This window comes from Leuresthes tenuis, unplaced genomic scaffold (assembly GCF_036924035.1).
Source record: "Leuresthes tenuis unplaced genomic scaffold, fLeuTen1.0.hap1 SCAF_17, whole genome shotgun sequence".
In the NCBI taxonomy this organism is placed as follows: Eukaryota; Metazoa; Chordata; class Actinopteri; order Atheriniformes; family Atherinopsidae; genus Leuresthes; species Leuresthes tenuis.
Genome location: NW_027325371.1, coordinates 18,873,245 through 18,893,577, shown reverse-complemented (window position 1 = coordinate 18,893,577; position 20,333 = coordinate 18,873,245). Strand labels below are relative to the sequence as shown.

Sequence of the window (20,333 nt, the reverse complement as noted above, 5' to 3'; positions counted from 1 at the left end):
AAACAGCTGAGGATAACAAGAAGATGACTTCTACAACAAGATAATGATCTCAAGCACACTCCAACATCCACAATGGACTACAGTAAGAGGTGCAGGCGAGATATAACTTCATGACCCTCACAGTCTCCTGACCAAAAACGTCATGGAAGATCTATGTACTGATCTCTGCAGAGCAATGACATCAAGATAAAACTAGAAGCCGCAGACAGCGGGACTGAACACTCTCCTAACAACTTCAAAAATTTGAACTATCATCACTATCACCATCATGGACTGTGGGGTCCCTGAGGAGCTCCTTCAGCTGCAGGCTGTTACACCCACAGTGTAAGAAGGAGAGGTTCCGCAGGTCCTTGATCCCGGCTGCTATCAGGCTCTACAACACCTGCACCATCGGATAATGTTGTAGTTTCCTGTTCATGTCTCTACTCAAAACCACTCACCATGGCTGTATTTTTATCTTTATTCATTCTCTATTTATATTTCTTATATTTCTAATATTTTAATACTTATATTTCCACTTACATACCTTACCATAGTATTTATATCATGGTCACTTTACATTGCAATATTTTTCATTTCGTTTATGCCTTCCAGTATTGTAACATAATCACATAGTCACTCACTTTTGAAATAATATTATTTATATCATGGTCACTTACTTTTGCAATATTACTTATATTATGGTCACTTTACATTACAATAATTTTGATATCATGCCACTTTTTTTATCCTCAGTACTTGTCTTTGCACATTGTCTGATTGCAGGTTGATTGTTTTCTTGTTTATTGTGTAGGTTATAGGTATTTCTGTCTGTTTTTTGTGTTTTTTCTCCTTTTTACTTTAATTCTGTAGTGTATACTACACTTTTCTTTTCTCAAACCTCTGCTCTGGGATGGTTTGGGTTGGATTTTCTGTTGTTGTTATGTTGAAGCAAGGAGAAGCAATCATTCTATGTAGGTATGTTTGTGTTCTTGTTATCACTTTGTCGTGTCCTGGTCCAGGCTTTCAAGGCTTTCAAGGCCCTTCGAATAAAAGAGCTGGGGAAATGTTTTCCTGAAGCTGGAAGGGAATTATGCAGTAATTTTTCCGAACAGATGGACACAATTGAAACTGTGTGAAAGAAAAATATAAATGTACACTGCAGGAAGGGTAATTTAGGGCTGAAACTAAAGTCCTCCCCATGCTGTTTCATGTCCAGTATATGCCATCAGTCATCTCTGATTAACTCGTTTTGCTACCTCGAGTCTGTATTTTTCACATTTAGATACACCAACACAGACAAATATCCACACGCAAACTGTGGTGGCAGTAAAAATTGTTCCCCGGCCTGCACCTCTTCCTGTCACTCTCCTTCCAGCAGTGAGGTTTTAGTTGACGTTTGAATTACAGGGTGTAACGCACCCATTTAAATCTCAGTTCCACCACACATTTGAGCTGCAGACAAAGACTGCTTTACCAGCCACTGCATATCAATTTCCAGATACGCAGTGTTAAAAATGCATCTTTACTAACCACACGCTCAAAGCTGCATGAAAACAAGGGTTCCATGTTGTAATAAGGCAGTCATGATAAGCAAAACACTTTTGGTCTGAGTATTTCTGGGGGCTTTTTTTAAGCTCAGATTTCAATGTCTGCTGTATCGTGGTCTGTGTGCTGCCTCTGTGCTGTTGGTGATATTCAAATTGTTAAAACTAGGGAACTGTGTCTAGGGTTTATTATTTGTAGTCAGGGGTTATGTGTCTGCCATGTGCTTCACCTGCTGTTGGGTCATATTTTCTTGGCTTTTTGGGTTCTTAGTTTAACTAACATCAACAGAACATGTACCATGAAGGAAACACGTCCTTTTGTAAGCAATAACAATACATTAAGGCATGGATAGAGTCACGAATATGGGAAAGGAGTTACCCACTACGATTCCAAAAAGCCATCTCCCTACTTTATAATAACTGTATTGTTTCTATATCCAAGTCAGCATCGGCAATTATGTCTGGAATAACAATAGCTTGTATCAGTTCTCACCAGCTTTTGTTGAGGCAATCATTGCCCCAGCACGATATAAAGGGACTAAGGGTTGACTCTTGATGGATTCCTATAGCTAAGTAATAAATTTGGATAGCTCCTGTGGTTTCTGCTTCACATTCCTCTCAAGTTTTTTCATTGCTTGAGATGCAACTCTTGCTGTTCCATGCAGCAGATTGCCTGATGAGCTGTGTCGCACAATTTCACAAGTTATCTAATATTGCTCTATTAATGACAATATGTAAAAGAAATGGGAACAAATTGCCAAAATCGTCAATGTCAGAAAAGAGCATTTAAATCTAGTTTTAAAAAGACACCAATAAATTAGATCAATTAGCAGATAATTTCAAAGTGACATTAGGATGAGGACATTTCAGCCAATGGGATGGCAGTCAAGTTGAGCTTTTATGACAAACAAGAATTTGAGGAAGTCTGTTTCGCACAGCTCACAATTCTGTAAGTATATCATGGCATGAAAAATTAGAATAAAAAATTGTTGGAAGACACTAAGAAAAAGCATCTATAAAGAAAAAGTTTGGACAGCAACCGTCTTGAGCCAGCCAGACTGTGAACAAATGGTAAAAATTCAAGACCAGTTGTCACTTCCCTATGAGTGATTGACCATTAAAGACAATCAGGGTGCAGGGTCACAAAGAAATTCAAGGTAACCTCGACAAAATTAAAGGTGTCTCGCTATTGTCTAATTTTAATGTCTGTGAGTCCACCATTAGGAGAACACGGAACAACGATACTATTTGGTAGGACAAAAGAGGAGAAAAGTTTTTGCTTTACATCAGAAACATTAGTTTTGGAGAAAGGAAAACCTTCATAAAGTCTAATGCCACAATTAAAAGATGATGGTGGTAGTATCATGGTTTGCACTCATTTTTCTACTTCTGTCTGTGAACTTAATCTAAGGGGGTTCATTCAGCTACACAATTACCAGTGGCACACATGTCTTTTAACTATAGACTGGTTAAGAAAAAATTAAGATAAAGTTCTGGAAAGGCCAAGTAAACGTCTGACCTTAATCTGATAAAAAATTTAGTTTAAAAACTCACCAACATCCCAGACATTGGTGGAGCTGTTCTGCACAAAGGAATTAACTCAAATGTATCCAAACTAATCTGCAGGACTGATGAGCAGCTGGCAGAAATGTTAAGATGCACATATCGCAGGAAGTCACACCAGATACTGAAATCAAAGGTTCACATACTTTAATCACTCACAAAGTGAAATATTTCCATTCATATCGATATGAATAAGTATAGCATAGTATTTTATTTGCTTAATTGTACGTTTTAATGTGCTTTTATGAGTTTTGTGAAAATGTGATGTGAAAGTCATGTTTATGCATAAATGTTGAAGAATATTAATGAGTATTAAGAGCACCACCATAAAATACAAAATATCTGTAGAAAAACGGCAGCTGCTGGAAAACTTTCACTGGGAAAAAAGTAACCAACAGTTATATTAGAAAAATAGAAATTCTGCTCTGAAAAAAATAAGAGTATCTGAACCAAGCGCTTCAATGTGAGTAATTGCTCAGCTGTTGACTTAGAAAGCACTGAAGACTGACTTTGCAACCCTCTATTGTCTGTGAGCCAACTGTCAGCTTCCTGGCAGGTCGGAATTCATGGAAACAGGAGAGCAACCCAAACAAAGACACAAGGATCAACTTCTTTCCATGTACCCTTCAATCCAACCTTCTATCTTAAAATAACTCCAAAAGCACATCTGGGTTTCACAAGATCAGCAGTTTTTACCTGGATGTGTCCTTCAGAGTGTGAGATTCTCTGGCTAAAGTTCCCTTTTCAAACCTCCCTTGTTCGTATGTTTTTTTACTGAATGAACTTGTATCTGGTCTGAGTGACTTTGTGAGAGCTAGCTGCTTAAAAGGACTTTAAGCTTCTTGGCCGCCCGTCTGATATGTGAGAAAGTAATTTCCTGTGCAGAAAACCTTCGTCTGGCCGACACTCTTCATCCTGTTAGAATCCTGATAGAATTCCCTCCCTTTCCTTTGCCTCCTCATTTGCCCAAAAAGCTTTGTGTTTTGGTCTGTTTATTCTCTTTTACCAATGTTGGCTCTCCTTCCTATCCCAGCTTGAATTTTAAACAAGGACCAAAATATTGTTCCATGCAGTTCTTGACAGAGACAGTGTTTTCAATAAACCAGTTTATGATGTCTGACTTCCTGTTATTGCAGCACTCCCTCTGTCTTTTGGTTTTCTTGCCCTCTCTGTTGCCCTCATCAGAGAGCTGCGAGCAGGAGATGCTTGCACTCCCAGAATCACACGGCCATGATGATGACTCCCATTCTCATATCTGTTCTCAATGCCTGTCCCACCTCCGCTCGCATCTGCTTCTCTTCAACTACCTCCCCTTCTCCCTCTCTCGCAGAGCTGACAGACTCATCCTCCCGGCATCTTCATCTGTGCCCACTTTACTCCTCTTTTATCTCACCTCTCAATCACATTAGCCTCTCCTGTGTTTTCATTTGCTCTACTTCACCACATGCCGTGATATTCATTGGGATTTCTGTTGTTCAGCTCTGACATTTGGAATTCTGATCATTCAGAGGAATCTCCAAACTTTTAAAAGATGATTTCTCATAATGCAACAGCTGGCACCAACATTACCCCCCCCCACCACCAAAAGGCATAAGTGAAAGCAGAGACCAAACACGCAAGACCAAGCCAAGCCCTATTTCATTGTATATTGCCTATAAAATGGGAAACAGTTGCAGTGATTTATTGAAATGAGTGCAAACATAAATGGAAATACTGTATATAAGGTTAAACGATCTTTCTAATAAACTTGAAAGTCTTCAACACAGCCTGAACCCTCTTACAAGTTTTTTATGTCATTTCTTCTTGAAGGACATCTCAAAGCTCTTCTTTGGATGTCGGCTGCCTTTTGTTCCGTTCTCTGTCAAGCTGATCACACGCTGCTTCATTAACTTTGAGGTCCGGACTTTGGGGAGGATTTATCACGCCATAAGACCTGTTGCCACTGATTTTCAGTCCAGATGTGTTTTTTTTTTTTTTTTTGGCATATCTCAGATTTTTCTCCCCGTTTCTCTTCGATAAGAGTGGTTTCTTGACAGCAACGGAGATCATTTCAGAAAATAGGATACTATATATATATATATATATATATATATATATATATATATATATATATATATATATATATATGAAAATATATAAAAATGGAAGAACAGTTCAATTGAAACTCCAAGGATATAAAAGCAGAACAGTTTTTCCTTTATTGAACTCAGGCAAAAGCTTTGTAGATGGACCAGCAGAATAGCCAGATGCATCTCTCAGGTATTTATCTAATTTCTGTTATTTGTTCTAAAGAACATTACTTTTAAATACTGTCCATCCGCTGTAGATACTTTTCTTCTAAGCCTACCACTTATTTTGTTCTCCTGTAATCCAGTTTTTGGCACATTTTTATACACACTGCACACCATGCTCAGATACAACTGTTGTAATGAATCAAGGTTTTTAACGGGTCGGACCCAGAGATGAGCAGAGACAAAAGGTAAAGGAAACGGATTTATTCAAAAAGGGGAAACAAAAGGCGCTGAAGTCCAAAAGTTGACTCTGGTTGAGAGCTCAGGATATGTGGAAGGATACACAGGTAAGTCCGGGAACACAAAAAGTTCTTTAAGGGGAGTATCCAGGAAAAGGAGAAAACAAAGTACTGACCTGTTGGGTGCTGTGCATATACAAAGGAAGGATTTTCCAGGAAAAGTGTTTTGTGCACAGTCAGTTGTGGCTGTAGGTAGCTGTGGCTCAGTGTTCCAACATGACTTAACACTCCGTAACAGGTGAGACGTTTGTTGAAACATAAGAGATTAGATATAGATTCAAAACCCTACAGAAACAGGCTGCCGTTGCACCAAGTGTCGATAACCAACAATCTGGCAACAAGATAGCAGAAGACTGGAGCTTAAGTACTCAGTGCACAGAAGCCACTACAGGTTAGTCGAGTGAGCAATCAGCCAGCAGTCACAGCCACTGCCAGGAAGTCCATCGCACAGCACCAGGAACACAGGAAGAACTCAAATAATTTAAAGAACGACAACAAAAACACTCATCCTCACAATGCCAAGTTTTCAGCTAATTGCTCTTTGGGACTCACCTTGTTACAAAAGTACTATGCTGTTCCTGTTGAACTGTGTACTCTCTGGCATTTCCCATAGATGCAACACAAGAAATGGGAACAAATTAAGTTTCTTTGCAACAGGCTGCTTGTAACAAAGTGTCTGAAGAGAATTGATTCTTAGCTAATTTATCTAGACACAGCAGTGGTTGATCTTTTGGGTTAGGTGTATTTTTTATGCTTAAATGATTCATAGGTCTGTGTTATCTGGCTCCACAAACAACCACGCAAAAGGAAAAAAACACATTCCTCTGAAAATGTTCAGTTTGAAAGACAATGTGAGAAAAACATTGAAGACATTGCATGTAAAAAATATTGTGACTTTTAAAAGATTTTGTTTAGCTAATGAACAAAGTTCGGTTGTTTAGGTTACAGTTTGCCTGTAAAATTAAAAATACATTTGAAATTTCCCTTTGAAGACCTAAAAAAATATGACCACTATTGTGTCACGTCCAAACAAAAGCATGGTCTTGAGTGTTTGTGGGTCCCAGATGACAAAGAGAAGAAAAGTTAGATGATACCCCTGGAGCTCTGAGGAGATCATGTTTAAAGAGCAGAGTAAAGGTCAGGGATAATATATAGTGATTGATTAAACGAGTCGCTGCTATCTTTGTCCCCTGAGGGCCAAGGCCATGAGTTAGAACGTAGAGAGGCTCCTCACACCAGCCAGACAAACAAACAGGAAAAGGACGAAATGAAACGCAAAACAATACCCACATTTAACCAGAAGCACAACCACACACTGACAGAGCAGTGTGGGAAGAGTCACAGTGGTTTATTATTGGAGCCTTCGGCGACATGAGAATGTGCTCAGAGTGATTCTCCCTTACACTGCCTCCTTTGATGACCTCAGACCAGCATGTTGTACATATTTTCTACTGAAGCCTTTGCTCTTCTAACAAATACTTACGTTTCTATCCATTTGAATGATGTGCTGCATGCACACTGCGATTTTTTTAAAATTTTCATTGTCATACTTTTTTGCATTTTGCACTTACTTTGGCGGCTGATTGTTTCAAGAACACCTGAGCGTATCTTTATACTTACAACACTTGATAAGCACAACATCCATCATTAAGTAGTCACTGGCGCTTCTGGGGTCCACCCACTTCCACCTCCTTCTCCTCCTCTTTCTACTCTCCATCTCCGTCCAGTTCACTTGTCAGCAGCAGCAGCAGAAGAAACAGAGCTGCCTCGCTGATGGAAAGATCGCATCCGCGCGGAAACTTACGGTGCAGACCACAAACCAAGCAGGATGACAAAGAAAGCAAGTGGTGAAGATGTCATCGTGCACCACGCTATGCGTTTATTCTAAGGTGAGACTTTGCATACACTGTCTCTGGAATACGCTTTGACATATGTCACGTACTTCTCAGCTCCAAGTTATTTACAGGTCGTCATGACATTGTCTTACTTAAGTGTAATCTTGCTGGCTTTCTTTAAGATAAGGTTCGCGTGAATCTCTGTGCGGCTGAGTCAGCGGAACACTCACTTTAACTTTTGCTCTATTTTGTAACTTTATTGACACATTTGCATGCCTCCGTACTCTACATTCAAATTGCACACGTCCAAAAAAAAAGAAGCTTAAATTTCAGGTGCATCACTCAAAAAAGGCAACAAAATGAATAGATTAAGAGATTAGAATAGTAAAGAATTCTCCCCACCCTTGAATTACTGTTTGCAGCGTTGAGCCACTTAAAGATTACTGTTTTGTGTACATCCGCTTTAGCAAAATGACTTGATTTGAGTTTTTAATCATATTGCAATATGATGCATGGTATGTCTGAAGAGTTTTCTATTGCTGCTTGATTAAATGAGATGGAGAGATGTTGTTTGTTGGAAACACTCTAAATCAATTGGTCGTTCTCCTCCGTCCAAACCAGGGAACAACTGTCTAACATCTGTGCCAGATCTCAGATTGTTTGGCTGGCAGGCTGGCAGAGATGTGGTGTCATGTTAAAAAAAAAGAAAAAGAAAGCGACAGCTCTCCTGTCGCCTGAAACATCTGGCCTGTTGAAGTGTCTCCAGTACCACTCTTAGTCTCTTGTCTGTCCTCCAACTGAAACCATGTGTATATGGTGTAAGTACAACAATATTAATGCGCTGGTGGAAGGCCTATATAGAATATGCAAGTGTGGTTTGTCAATACCACCTGGGGCAATATACACTTTGATCTTTAGGTTTACTGAAAGTCTAAACTCTTGAGTAGAACACTTTACACCTCAGTTTTGTTTGTACTGGAACTACACCATAACTTTTACTATAAGCATACTAAAATCTGACGTTGCTTGGCCAAATTGCAGTTAGCTGATGTACACGTAAAAGTACAGTGCAGGTACACTTCATATGGCACAGACAGAAACTCATACTGAAAGCAGGTGTTGAAGGATTTGCCCATGTGGGTCTCAGGGCACCTGCAGTATACCGTATAGCTCTGTTCATCTGCAGTAAGATTGCTGTCACAGTGTCATATTGTTGCAAATCTGACACGATGGTGTGTGAAACTTGAACTATAAATTCAACAGAGCATCACAGACTATGTGTGCTTGATTCCAGCTAACGTCCCTCAGCTTTACAACTGGAAGCATGCATATCAGTGGTGAATGGTGAGAGCAGCGGTGAGTCATATCACAAGTCTAGTGTCAAGTCAGCTAGTATGAATCGGGTCTGGGACAAATTGCCTGAGAATTACTAATGAAATCAGCCAACTGTTTCTCTAATTCTGTGTGGGCTAATTACTCTAAGTCTCAAAGATAAAATGTTTAGTTCCATCTATGTTCTTTTTACTCAGTGCTGGGGCGTGATCTCAAAGATGTGAGTATGTGGGAAAGAGGGATCTAATGGGCAACTCAAGTATAGTGTAAAGAAACTTAATTTTATATGAACCCTTCTGTATAACCTGATAAGTGCATGAAAATATAAAGTTTGTTTCCTTAAGAAAACAGAAGGCACACTTGAAAGATAAGTTTTCCTATGGGAGAACTTTGCAATGTTCCTTTGAACAGACGCTTTTTTTGTTTCATTGACTGCACCTCCCTGTTTAGGTTTGCGAGGTGGAAGTTTAGCGAAGCAGTGTTTCCGTATTCCTTTGTTCAGCTGAGCTTCAGAATAGAGTGAGATATGTTTGTACTTCACTCTTGCGTGAACCTATTTCCGCCAAAGGTTTGTTGACAGTGGTCCCCTGCATAAAAAGAACGAATCCATGAATCTAGTGAATGATTGCAGTGGCTAAGCCTGCCCACAGGCAGTTTGCTTGCTATGCTGTTGTTCTGCCATAGTTTCTTTACAGTATTTGTGCATTGTAAAATAGGTCTCTGAGGAGGTCTAATGTGCAACGAATTCTTCTTGTGAGCTGTTTTGTTGACTCAGCAGACCATCAAGGAAAGCGAGAGTGAGAGGGTAAAGGAAGTTAATTTACAAGTAACAGTTCAAACCCGCCACACATGTCATATATCACATTTCTGAGCTTGCAGTGTGATTCATGTACCCATGTGCCTGTCACGTAGCTTCCCTTCTAAAAGTTGTCACAGTTTGCTATTCTTTGACTATAAGGAAGGCCATGAAGGGCATTGCCACGTTGCAGCAGCTTGTAAACTGAGTGCATGTTGTATTTTGGAGCTATGTGTAATGGTCAGGGTGTTCTGACCTCAACCACAGCTTGCTCGTGCTGTGCTTTCAGGAGCCCATGGCCCTCCGGTTTAGTGGAGGAAGCAGCCTCAGTACTGGGCCACTGCAACACAACCCAGTGTATGTGTGTGTAGCTCTATGTACAGTCCACGGTGTGCACAGCTTTATCTCTGTCTGAGTCACAGCCATTGAGCTGCCCCTGAAATGTTATCAGAGTCTGGGACTCTGCTTGAATCAGGGAGTATGACAGAGAAGGGAAACATGTTTGACAGAGAATGCTTTTGTGAAGGTAAAAACAGAAATAAAGGACAGCAACACTGATTGAAAGGCGCTCTTTAAAAAAAAAGTCTGAGTGGAAAAAACACTTAAACACTGAAGGTAAAATGTGTTTCTCATCAGCCTCCGCAGATCCTTTATTTGATGGCCATAATAGATAGCATCCGGCATGCTTTCCCCAATGCACGCCATTCCCATTACACTTGCCAACCACCATGTCTGCAATCAGTCAGGCAGTTCATGGGAAACAGCCTTGTTTATTGATGCCTGCAGGTATAGTTTAGAGATAAATACTGTGTTTAAGAGATCTAAATGTCTTTCTGTGTGTTTCTAACAAGACCAGTTTGGGGAATGAAGTTCCCAAAATGAATTTATGTGCTGGTGTTACACTTTATTTCACATTTATAGTGAAACTACAGCTCACAAAGTAATTAGGGAAAGAGAAAATCATGCAGAAGTCTGGTACAAGGTGGAAGAATTCGACAGCTGGAAGAGCGTTAGAAAACTACATTATACATCAGATGATTGAAATGTATAATTAAATTTGATGTCTGAAGCTGGGAAAAAAAAGCTTGATTGATTTAAAAGTATTAACCCTTTAATGCCCCCGCTGACAAAAAGCAGAATATAAAAATTTCTTTGCATTTTTTTTTTTGTTTAATTTTCGTAGGTCATTAATATTAAGAACCTTTTTTTTTAACCAACAGTCAAGATTTCCCTTGTTGTAAAAGTTGCAAATTTAAAGATGTAATGGCATCACATATACCCACTTTTAGGGCCACCTAAACTAAGTGGCGTAGATGACTCAGACAGGTTTACTTCCAAAAGTATTTTGTGAGACACGGTAAGATCACTGAAAAATGTGCTCAACCAGATGGTAGAAGAGGACATTAAAGGGTTAATTAATCCAGGAATTAATGTTAAACAGCACAAATCAGTTTCTAATTCGATAGTATCCAGACTTGGTCTCGAGACTGACAACGTCTTTTTGTCTCTGTGGCTAATGTTTACCTTCTCGTGCCCCAAAGGACTTAATCGCTCTCTTAAGCTAAGTGTTACAGAGCTGTGAGGTTGGAAGTTGCCAGCAACCAAAATCCATCCACACTCCTTTCATCTGTGGCTGCTAAATTCAATGTTCATGCAGTTAGACCTTTATCATATTACTTCCTCGTTGTTGTTTGTGCCTTTTTTATTCCAATAAATTGCATCCAATGATAACAACCTTTCATCATTTGTTCTGGAACAGTTGAAAAAACAGATTACTTGAAAATTACGAAAGGTGATCGTGGCCCAAGCCAGGCTGAAGTTGTTATATGACAGTTCAAGGCTTGCCAGGCTCAGCTTGTAACTCCAGCAGCCTGCAACGTTAATCCAAAACTGTCTCTGTCCTGGAGCTGCCATGTGTTTGGAGCTAAGCTGTGCTCCCTCGCCTTGGTTTCATTTCTGTAGTAGACAGGAAGGAGGTTGCCCAGGAAAAAAAATTTACCTCGGGGGCTTCAGATGTTACAGAAATATTTATAGTGCACCTCCGGAGAAGCGAATTTATGTTGTTTACACGTAGACAGTTTACCCAAGGTAACTATTTGGTTCACTGTGGTGGAGTGCATGTAGTCTGCTGTCACAGTGTGTCACATAAAAGTCCAAATAGCTAACAGATTTTTATAGTTCAACTCTTCAGTGAGGTTACAGGAAAATCTTACAGGAAAGTAGAGGAGTCTTCTGAACTCCATGAAAAGTCAGGTGCTATTTCTCAGATTCGGTTCTTTGAGTATAAACACAAAAGCATCAGTGAGTCCAAAGTTTTAGTTGCCTAATGCATTTATATATACCTGAATGTTCCTTGTTTTTCCTCTGGTGGGCTTCTGACATCTCTGCCCTTTTCTTTCTGGTCTTCAGCTGGCCTAATGTGCACTAAATGAAAACAGAGAACCCCCCTCCCTGCCCCTCCACCACCTGGGAAACATTGAAGAACTAAGTGGATTGAAGAAGGCAGAGACCGAGTGAGGGAGTCAAGAGAGGGAGGAAAGACACAGAGGATTAGCAGCTAATCCAGTGCATGGACAATCCCGGAGGAGCTTTATCGTTCTTCCAGGACGATGCAGACAAAACAGTAGCTGGATTACAACGCTTTACTTTATTGCCCTTTTTGTAGAGCACAGTACCCTTCTTTTTCCTTCATCCTGATTCCATCTTGGAGGACTTGTGTCTTTGGTGCAGAAAAAACGGGAAACCAATTACTAAGGCCTGGAGGCAGGATGTCCCATGTACAGTGTTGTGCCACACACGGATAAACCTTTTTTAGTGGAAAGTGGAGTATAAAGATGGACCCTGCTTGGCCACAGAGGACGACCTTAGCGGAACAACTCATCTGACAAGACTCTCAAGATCCTTTCAGAAGTTGTGATCTGTTGAGTGCACTAAAAGGCCTCGCTGACAGTGAGCAACAGTGGAATCTGCTGGGGTTTGTTCTAATGCATTTCTTTGAAAGCATAGAATTAATAAAAGTTATCCCGGGCTTCTGAACTAAAAAAGAAAAGGCCCTGTGAAATAATGATAATGATCATTGATCAGTGCATAAAAGGAAGAAATTTCACAAACTAAATCCTGAATTCAATGTTCATTGTTTGGTAAACAAGGGACAAAACCACATCTCTGCAAAGCCTATAAAGTGACTCAATCCTATCGTATTTCCTATACAGGGTCATTTATAATCTTGCACACATATGCTGGCCTTGTCCTCAAAATACTGCACTTCACCATAAAAACGTTAGGTGTGGATTAATGCAAATCAAACACTTTAGGTTTACAAGGCTTCCTGGTGAGGTGATCCTCTTAGCGTTGCAAGTGAAATGTTAGTTCAGACTGACATCAACACAGCTCTCCATGTCTAAAACAATTTAAACATCGAGTAAGATCAGAGTTAGCACCAGTCTTTTTTATTGCTTTTGTCACACACAGCAACTGAGCTTTCTGGCTGAAATCCCCTCTTAGTGTTTTTACAGTTCTGGCTTGATTTTATTTTTCTAGATAGTTGTTCACTCACCCAAATATGACCAGTACTTGGTCTGCCCCAAACTTTCTAATCGTATGGCCTGTGGTAACCAGCGGAAACATAGTATGGCCTTGTAATTCATAATCTTTGTTATTAAGCTGCTGCTGTGCAGGACCCGAGTGTATAGTTGTTTTGGACAAATGACCGAGAGAGAGAAATACAAAGAATTTAGCAAAAACCCAGGGTCTGTATGTATATTGGCATCTTACAGTGTAGAAAAAAAATCTGTGTGCAGTGGTGGATGAGTACTAGGCTGTGACATGAAGAATGGATTTTACATACACTCTGTTCTGACTGAAGAACCACATGTTTGTGTGTTTTGTCTAAGCATTTATTTGATTGTTTTCTTTCTGGTTTTACAGTAGACCCGAAACTGGATTTCGGACTTGAATGACATGCTCTCCAAACCCATTCGTTCTTATTTGATATAAAGGGAAATTACACAACTTTTCTGCCATCATGAGTCTGGGAAAGCTGCCCGGGATTAAAGGCCTTGTGTCTGGCTCTCAAGGGAAGCGTCGTTTTAAAAGTGACCTCTCAGTGGACATGATCAGCCCTCCGCTGGGCGACTTCCGACACACTATGCATGTTGGCCGTGGCGGGGATGTGTTTGGTGACACTTCCTTCCTTAGCAACTATGGAGGCATGAAGGAGCCAGGAAGTCCAGACTCGGCAAACAGCTCCAAGTCAACCGGCTTCTTCACACGCACATTTCGACATGTACAGAGGAGCTCTGCGCCACGACCGCGGCGGGGCTCCCGAGACTTGTCTTCTCCGCCACCAGACATCTCGCCCATCATAAAGAACGCCATCTCTTTGCCTCAGCTGAACGTAGACTCTGCCAATGGGTGCCTACAGAGGGTGCTGTTCCCCAGCTCCATCAGCTCAACAGATGATTCCTTCTGCACATATGGTGAGATAATACAGATAATCACTCCCAGCATGGGGTTCAATTAAAGCATCTTAGGGGAGAGATTATCTTCATTAAAAGTGAGCAGGGAAAATGTAGTAGTGAGCCAGTAATGCTGTACAGTTAGATTAAAGAAATTTATAATTCAGAACATGACAAAGACTGTGTCAAAAAGTCTGGCCCAAACATTTCTCTTCTCAGCTGATCTCTGTTCTCTCACTGTGGGTTACAGACATGGCTTTACAGGCAGGTTCATTCAGTGCTGATTACCAGATCTCCTCTACATTGTCTTTTTATGTATTTATTTATTTATTTTTGGTGGATCTCATGTTTTGCATGATCAAATAGAGCCTTTGGTTGCATTCTTATTTTAAGCTGCATTTTCAGTTCTGATTCTGTTAAGATTTAATGCTGATCAGATTTGACAGTTTACCACCAAAACTGCAAGTGTTTTGCATCTGACTTTCATTTGAACAGGACAACCCTCTGAGACAACACATACATGTACAGATTTGTATAACAACTACAAATTGTGAAGCCTCTCAGGAAATTGGAGACACACAAACAATTCAGAAATGGAAGCTATCGCAGCACATTTAGGGATGACATTTATTTCTAGAGGAAAGCAAATGTTCATCTGGCTACATCGGAAAAGACTGGGAAGTACGAGAAAGCTGGATAGCTAAATTTAGCTGTTTCAACAGCTATTGCTAACAGTACTGTTGTAGTACTGCAGGTTTCTAATGTCAGGCACAATGTGATCCATTTGATTGCAGATGTTGTAATTTCAAATAACACAATCCCAAAAACACAGTCAACTTGGGACTGACGTCATACCCAGCTCTGAGATAAATGGATTGCACCAATAATGTATCAAATGTATATTCAGTCTAAGAGTATATAGTGAAGTGACACAAATCAAATTTGAAAATTGGACTTCTGAATCAACACAGTTTTAAATAAAATAAGATATGACTCAAATTAAGGGAAAAAATGTGATTTGAGTCATGTCAGCCTGACCTGTACCTAGCCTATGTAGCTTAGCCTGGATCCTACAGATAGACTCTTTTTTTCAGATTTTTCTTTAATCATACATTTCTAACAAGCACGTATTTATTACAATATAAGACAAACTGGCGTGTGAGAATTTCAGCTGAAATAACTGAACAAATAAAGATTGTAGATGTAACAATGATTAGCATAAACAGGAAAAACAAACCATTAACCCATTTGTGTCTGACGTGAACACAGTTTGCTAGATTATGTAGAAAAAAAGTTCTAAAAAAAAAACAATTTCCTTTTATTACTAAATTAGATGTGTGACCCACAATCAATAAAAAAATTCAAAAACCACAGTCCAACCTAAACATCAAGCACTTTAATTTATGTTTTTACTTTTCAGTCTCCAGTAAATGTCTTGCAAACAGAACTATAAATGTCAGGAGCCACACAAACACATAGGTTGAGGAGCCCTCTGTTTAACATCTGCCCCATATTCCTCCAAGACAACCAGCAAACATGCAGGCTTCTTCTGAGTCATCTGGAATCACCAGGGCAACACCTGTACACAGTTAGCGCTCAAAACACAAACACCCACAGCTGGTTTGCTGAACAGAGAGATACTTACTGGGCATTTCCTGCCATCTCGGTAGGCATGTGCATCCGCCTAAATGAACAAGCATAAACACACTATTTGTTGAATTTGTTAACCAATCAGAGCTTGTCAGGCAGCAGTGTGTAGTGGCTGGAAAGCCCCTTTCCAGCTTCAGAGGTATTACCCAGTTCAGAAGGAATTTGCCCAATCGGGGTGACGTAGACCTGGAGCAGATTCAGTAATCTTTGGGATGATGGCTGTTTTTTGCAATTATTAGGTTTAGGATTAATGTAATTGTTTAATTTACACTAATCTTTTCACCAATGAATTCCTGCACATAGTTTAGTTTTGAATATTATTTCTCACAGTATCTTTTATTCACACTTATACTGATTATTTATACCTCCCCTAATAAATGTCTATATCTTGCTCTTCCTCCTTTTCATTCCACGTCTCTTAGAATTTCTTTGCTAACGGTTGATCATATTCAAAAGATCAAGCAATATGTGTGTTAGGATAACACTGTGGACAACTTCAAGATCACTGTTGGGTTACTGCTGCCACCCTCTGGTGAAGGTGCTGAAATGCTGTACAAAAACCCAAATTTGCAGTTCCAAATAAAGTTGATAAGGTTTTTTCTTTATCAATTTATTTAAAACACTGACTCTGTACATTGTTTCTTGAAAAGAATGATGACACCCGTCTTAAACACTGAATTTTGACTACCTGAATATTTTTGAAACAACCAGACCTGCAAAGCTGCAGTTGCAAAGATGGGTAAAAGTGGTCGGTGACGTGTTTGATCTCATATTTTCTGATTTTCAAATCAAACCCCTACAGCCTGCAGAATATCACAAGTTTAGTCGAAAATTAATGTTTATGGTTTGACCGATGAATGATCAAAAGGCCAAGCGGAACACAGCTTTTGGCCGTTGCTAAGGCAAAAACTCGGGCATGGGAGGAGTTCGGTGAGGCCATGGAGAATGACTTCGTGCTTGAGTGCTGTTTGGTCTCTGTGTGACCGGTGTCAGAGTTTGGTTCACATTGCCGGCAGTAAGTCGGATGTGTTTCCGGTGAGGGCTGGACTCCATCAGGACTGCCATTTGTCACAGATTCTGTTCCTAATTTTTATGGACAGAATTTCTAGAATGATGTGGTTCTGTTAGCGTCGTCGAGCCGTTATCTTCAGTGGATCCTCACTAGAGCGGTTTGCAACCGTGTATGAAGCGGCTGGGATGAGAATGAGCACCTCCAAATCTGAGACCAGAAGAGAAGCGGTAGATGATGGAGGGAAAAAATTAATTGACTTACATTTACTGAAACACTGTAATGTCAATGTTGGTTTGTTTAGGTTTCCCTTGTCAGTTTGAAATGTATTTTTTAATTCTGAGCATTTCAGGCACTTGATTGTGTTTTCTTTTTCTGTGTGTTTGCAGGTGTGCAGTCTGGATTTGTCACTCTGCCCCGCCTTTCCCGACTTGAAAGACAGTTTCAAGATGGAGATGTTCTTAAAGGGTCCCCACCAGACAATAGCAGCATCACGTTGACTCGCTCCGACTCCCTCGCCTCATTCATAGTGGATTTAGGTCCGTCTCTTATGACTGAGGTGTTGAGCTTGATTGACAATACCAGCTCCCTCCAGATATCCAATCACTGCCAGGCAGCAGATGAAAGTGAGGAAGGAAGAGAAGAGGAAAAGGATGAAGATAGCTCTCTGACAGAGACACCTGTGCAGAGCCCTGGAGTGACTTCACCCAGCCTGTCCATGTGTAGTGGCTCATTGAGGTGCAGTCTGAGCAACAGAGATAGCTGGACAGAGCAAGAGGAAGACAGGGGGTCTATAAGAACACCTGACGCATCCACAGAGTCTCCTCACAGAGAGGAACCTGTGATGGAGGCAGAAAGGTTCCAGAGGGCAGCTGATGTGCTGGCTCGTCATTATGGTGGAGGGTCCTTTACAAATGGATCAAGGAAGAGCAGCAACAACAACTCTCCAACTTTTTACAAAAGTCACAAAGCCCCTAATGCATTTTCTGAAGAGGAGGAGGAGATCAAAGTGTAGATATTTAGACTCAAACTGACTAATGATCTGGGTACATTTGAAGTCAGGAATGATGAGCATTGTTCCTTGACCTGGGCCTTGTTATTTACCTTGTCGGTTCCTCGCATGGCCACAGCTCAACTACAAGATACTGGTCTATGTTGAGTTTCTTGAGGAAGGAGGTTTGGTGTCCATCTTGGGCCTACACCGTCCCCTGCCGTGCTATATTGTGGTTGGAGTATTACACTGATTATTTTTTTGATACTTTTTAAACACTATGTAATCATGATATTTAGCAGTGAATGAGGATGTTAAGATTTGAATATTTAAATGATCAAAGTGGACTTAATGATATTGGGTAGCACAGGATTTAGACTATACCTCTATATTAATACATTACTACATACAATGTTAATAAGTTAACTTTTTTTGAACGGTTTTGTACATTTCTAATTAATCTGAGGACTATGTGATAGCCTGTATCATTTCAAATATTGATGTTAGACTACATTTTCTAAATAGATTAATCACACTTCCTCTTTCTTATCAACACAGCTATTATTTCTTTGCATCGTCTGGTTTCTCCTGTCTCGATAAAATCTTACTAGTTGATTGCCCAGCTCAGCATGACTACACAGCAAGTTTGCATACGTAAACCTTTTCTTCCTGTGTACTTAAGCACATCCCCACAAAGCCAAACCATTTCATACCCACACCCTATTTTGAAAAATGTAAATAAAATGTCAAATAGCAATAAAAACTGAATAAAATGTCTGGCAAATAATTTCAACTCCATATTTAATTGAAAACAGCAAGGCAATATATTGACTGTTGAAGCAGAACTCTCAGTTTCTGATATATACAAGAAAACAAACAAAAAAATTTGGTGGAACATCTCACAACTACTGAGGTTAAATGGCAACATGTCAGTAACATAACTGGGTAAAACAACAACATCCCAGAGAGGTTCAGTGTGTCACAACTAAAGATAAGAAGGTAACCTCATTGTGAAACACTGTGTGATCAAACAGTTCAATAGCTTAAGAATTCTTTGCAATATAGAATTTGGGAATTTTATCATCTGGTCAAAAACGTCTGGTCATCCGTTTCTGAGTCTGACTAATCTTTTAAAGTGTTCCTCGCTTAGATGTCTTCATTATTCAGGTTAATTATTTAAATTTGTCATCTCTGCCTGTACCTGAGCAAGTATATGTGCTTCTAAAAGTCCTTGACAACTCAAGGGATCTGGCACTGTGAAGTCAGCTTCAAGATCATGTCCGCCGATACTGGAGAAATTCCAGTAACACAAAAAAGACGGAAGCTAGTGCAGTTTCCTGCAATTTCCACAGATCCAAAACTGCATGACATGAGAGCAGAGAGTCCCAACCTAAGCTCTCTCATTGAGTAGCATTTCTAACCTCTTTCACTGAACGAGTGAAAACTTAACTGACGAGCCTTATTTTGACACCAAATGTTCCTGGTTTGTATGAGTAGTCATTGTCAAGTACCAAGCAGTAGGACAACAAGGACACAGATGCTTTTGTTCAGAAATGTTTTTTTTTTTTTTTTTTTTATTTACCCAAAAGAATATATGAAAAATGTTGCTGAATCAAAAGTCTAATTAAACAGCCCTATAAAAGAGGTCACCTCGTTAGAAAATGCACTCACAGACAACAGCTTGAAACCAAGAAATCACTCAATGGCCTAAGTATTTTACTTGCAAAGGGAGAACAACACACGAACCTTCTCTCTGCAGCTTCGCAGGAGTTCTCAAGCGAGTGCCTCCGTTCACCTTTTATTTGATATCATAACACACACAAAATATATTTCATGTGCAGAGTATTGGGATATATCATGAGTATGTAGTCATCGACTTATTTGGGCAGAGTGAAGATAACGTTCCTTTTTAGTACACCATGCTCTGTCAGGAAGGGTGGATGAAGGTAGGACCCAGATGTAGTTCTTAAATTAAAAAAAAAAAAGGTTTATTCCAAAAAACAAGGAGCAAGAACAGAAAGCCGGATAATCAAAAATACTTAACTATGAAGAAACAAAACTATGATTAATAAACAAGACTATGAGGCAAAACCAGACTTAACTTTCGTGACTGTGGCATGAAGGGTTGGTGAGGATTCTGCAATGAGTGCAAGTGAACCTAGAAACTAAATACTGTGGGGAAGTGATTAGTGATGACGTGCAGCTGAGAACACAAACAGGTGACATGAGTGAACCTAACGTGACAGGGAAGAAACGTGACAAGAACCTGAAAACATAATGAGAAAGAAAACATAAGAAACTGAAAACAAGACTATTAAAACATAAACTGTGACATGTTTTTTCTCTCACCTCTCCTCCTTGTGAGTTTTGATATACAACGGCTTCTTTGGCCTTGACATTTATGCAGTGATAATATGCAGACTTTTCAGACACACCCAAATAGAACTACATTCAAACAGACTCAGAACTAAAGAACCTCAAACAAATGCCTGCATGAACATAACTAATAATAATATAAAAAACAAAACTAAAAAAAAAACTGACCTACTTACAGAGACACATAAGGGGAACTTAAATACTGGATGAGCTAAACCATGTATAACACAAGGGGGAAAACGAAACAGCTGCTACATCTAAAACAACA

The 20,333-nt window shown here is 39.8% G+C and overlaps 1 protein-coding gene across 2 annotated transcripts; it reads left to right on the top strand.

The window, feature by feature from the left end:
• The first annotated feature begins 6,994 nt into the window (after nucleotides 1-6,994).
• On the top strand, nucleotides 6,995-18,450 carry cdc42ep1b (CDC42 effector protein (Rho GTPase binding) 1b). Of its 2 annotated transcripts, XM_072369552.1 has the most exons (4): nucleotides 6,995-7,508; nucleotides 11,992-12,556; nucleotides 13,510-14,060; nucleotides 17,088-18,450. In XM_072369552.1, exons 3-4 carry the CDS (start codon nucleotides 13,607-13,609, stop codon nucleotides 17,711-17,713), a joined length of 1,080 nt encoding a protein of 359 aa, XP_072225653.1. In that variant the 5' UTR covers nucleotides 6,995-7,508; nucleotides 11,992-12,556; nucleotides 13,510-13,606; the 3' UTR covers nucleotides 17,714-18,450. The 2 variants fall into 2 exon arrangements, with proteins under 2 accessions (XP_072225653.1, XP_072225654.1); XM_072369553.1 differs by lacking the exon at nucleotides 11,992-12,556.
• Nucleotides 18,451-20,333: the final 1,883 nt, after the last annotated feature.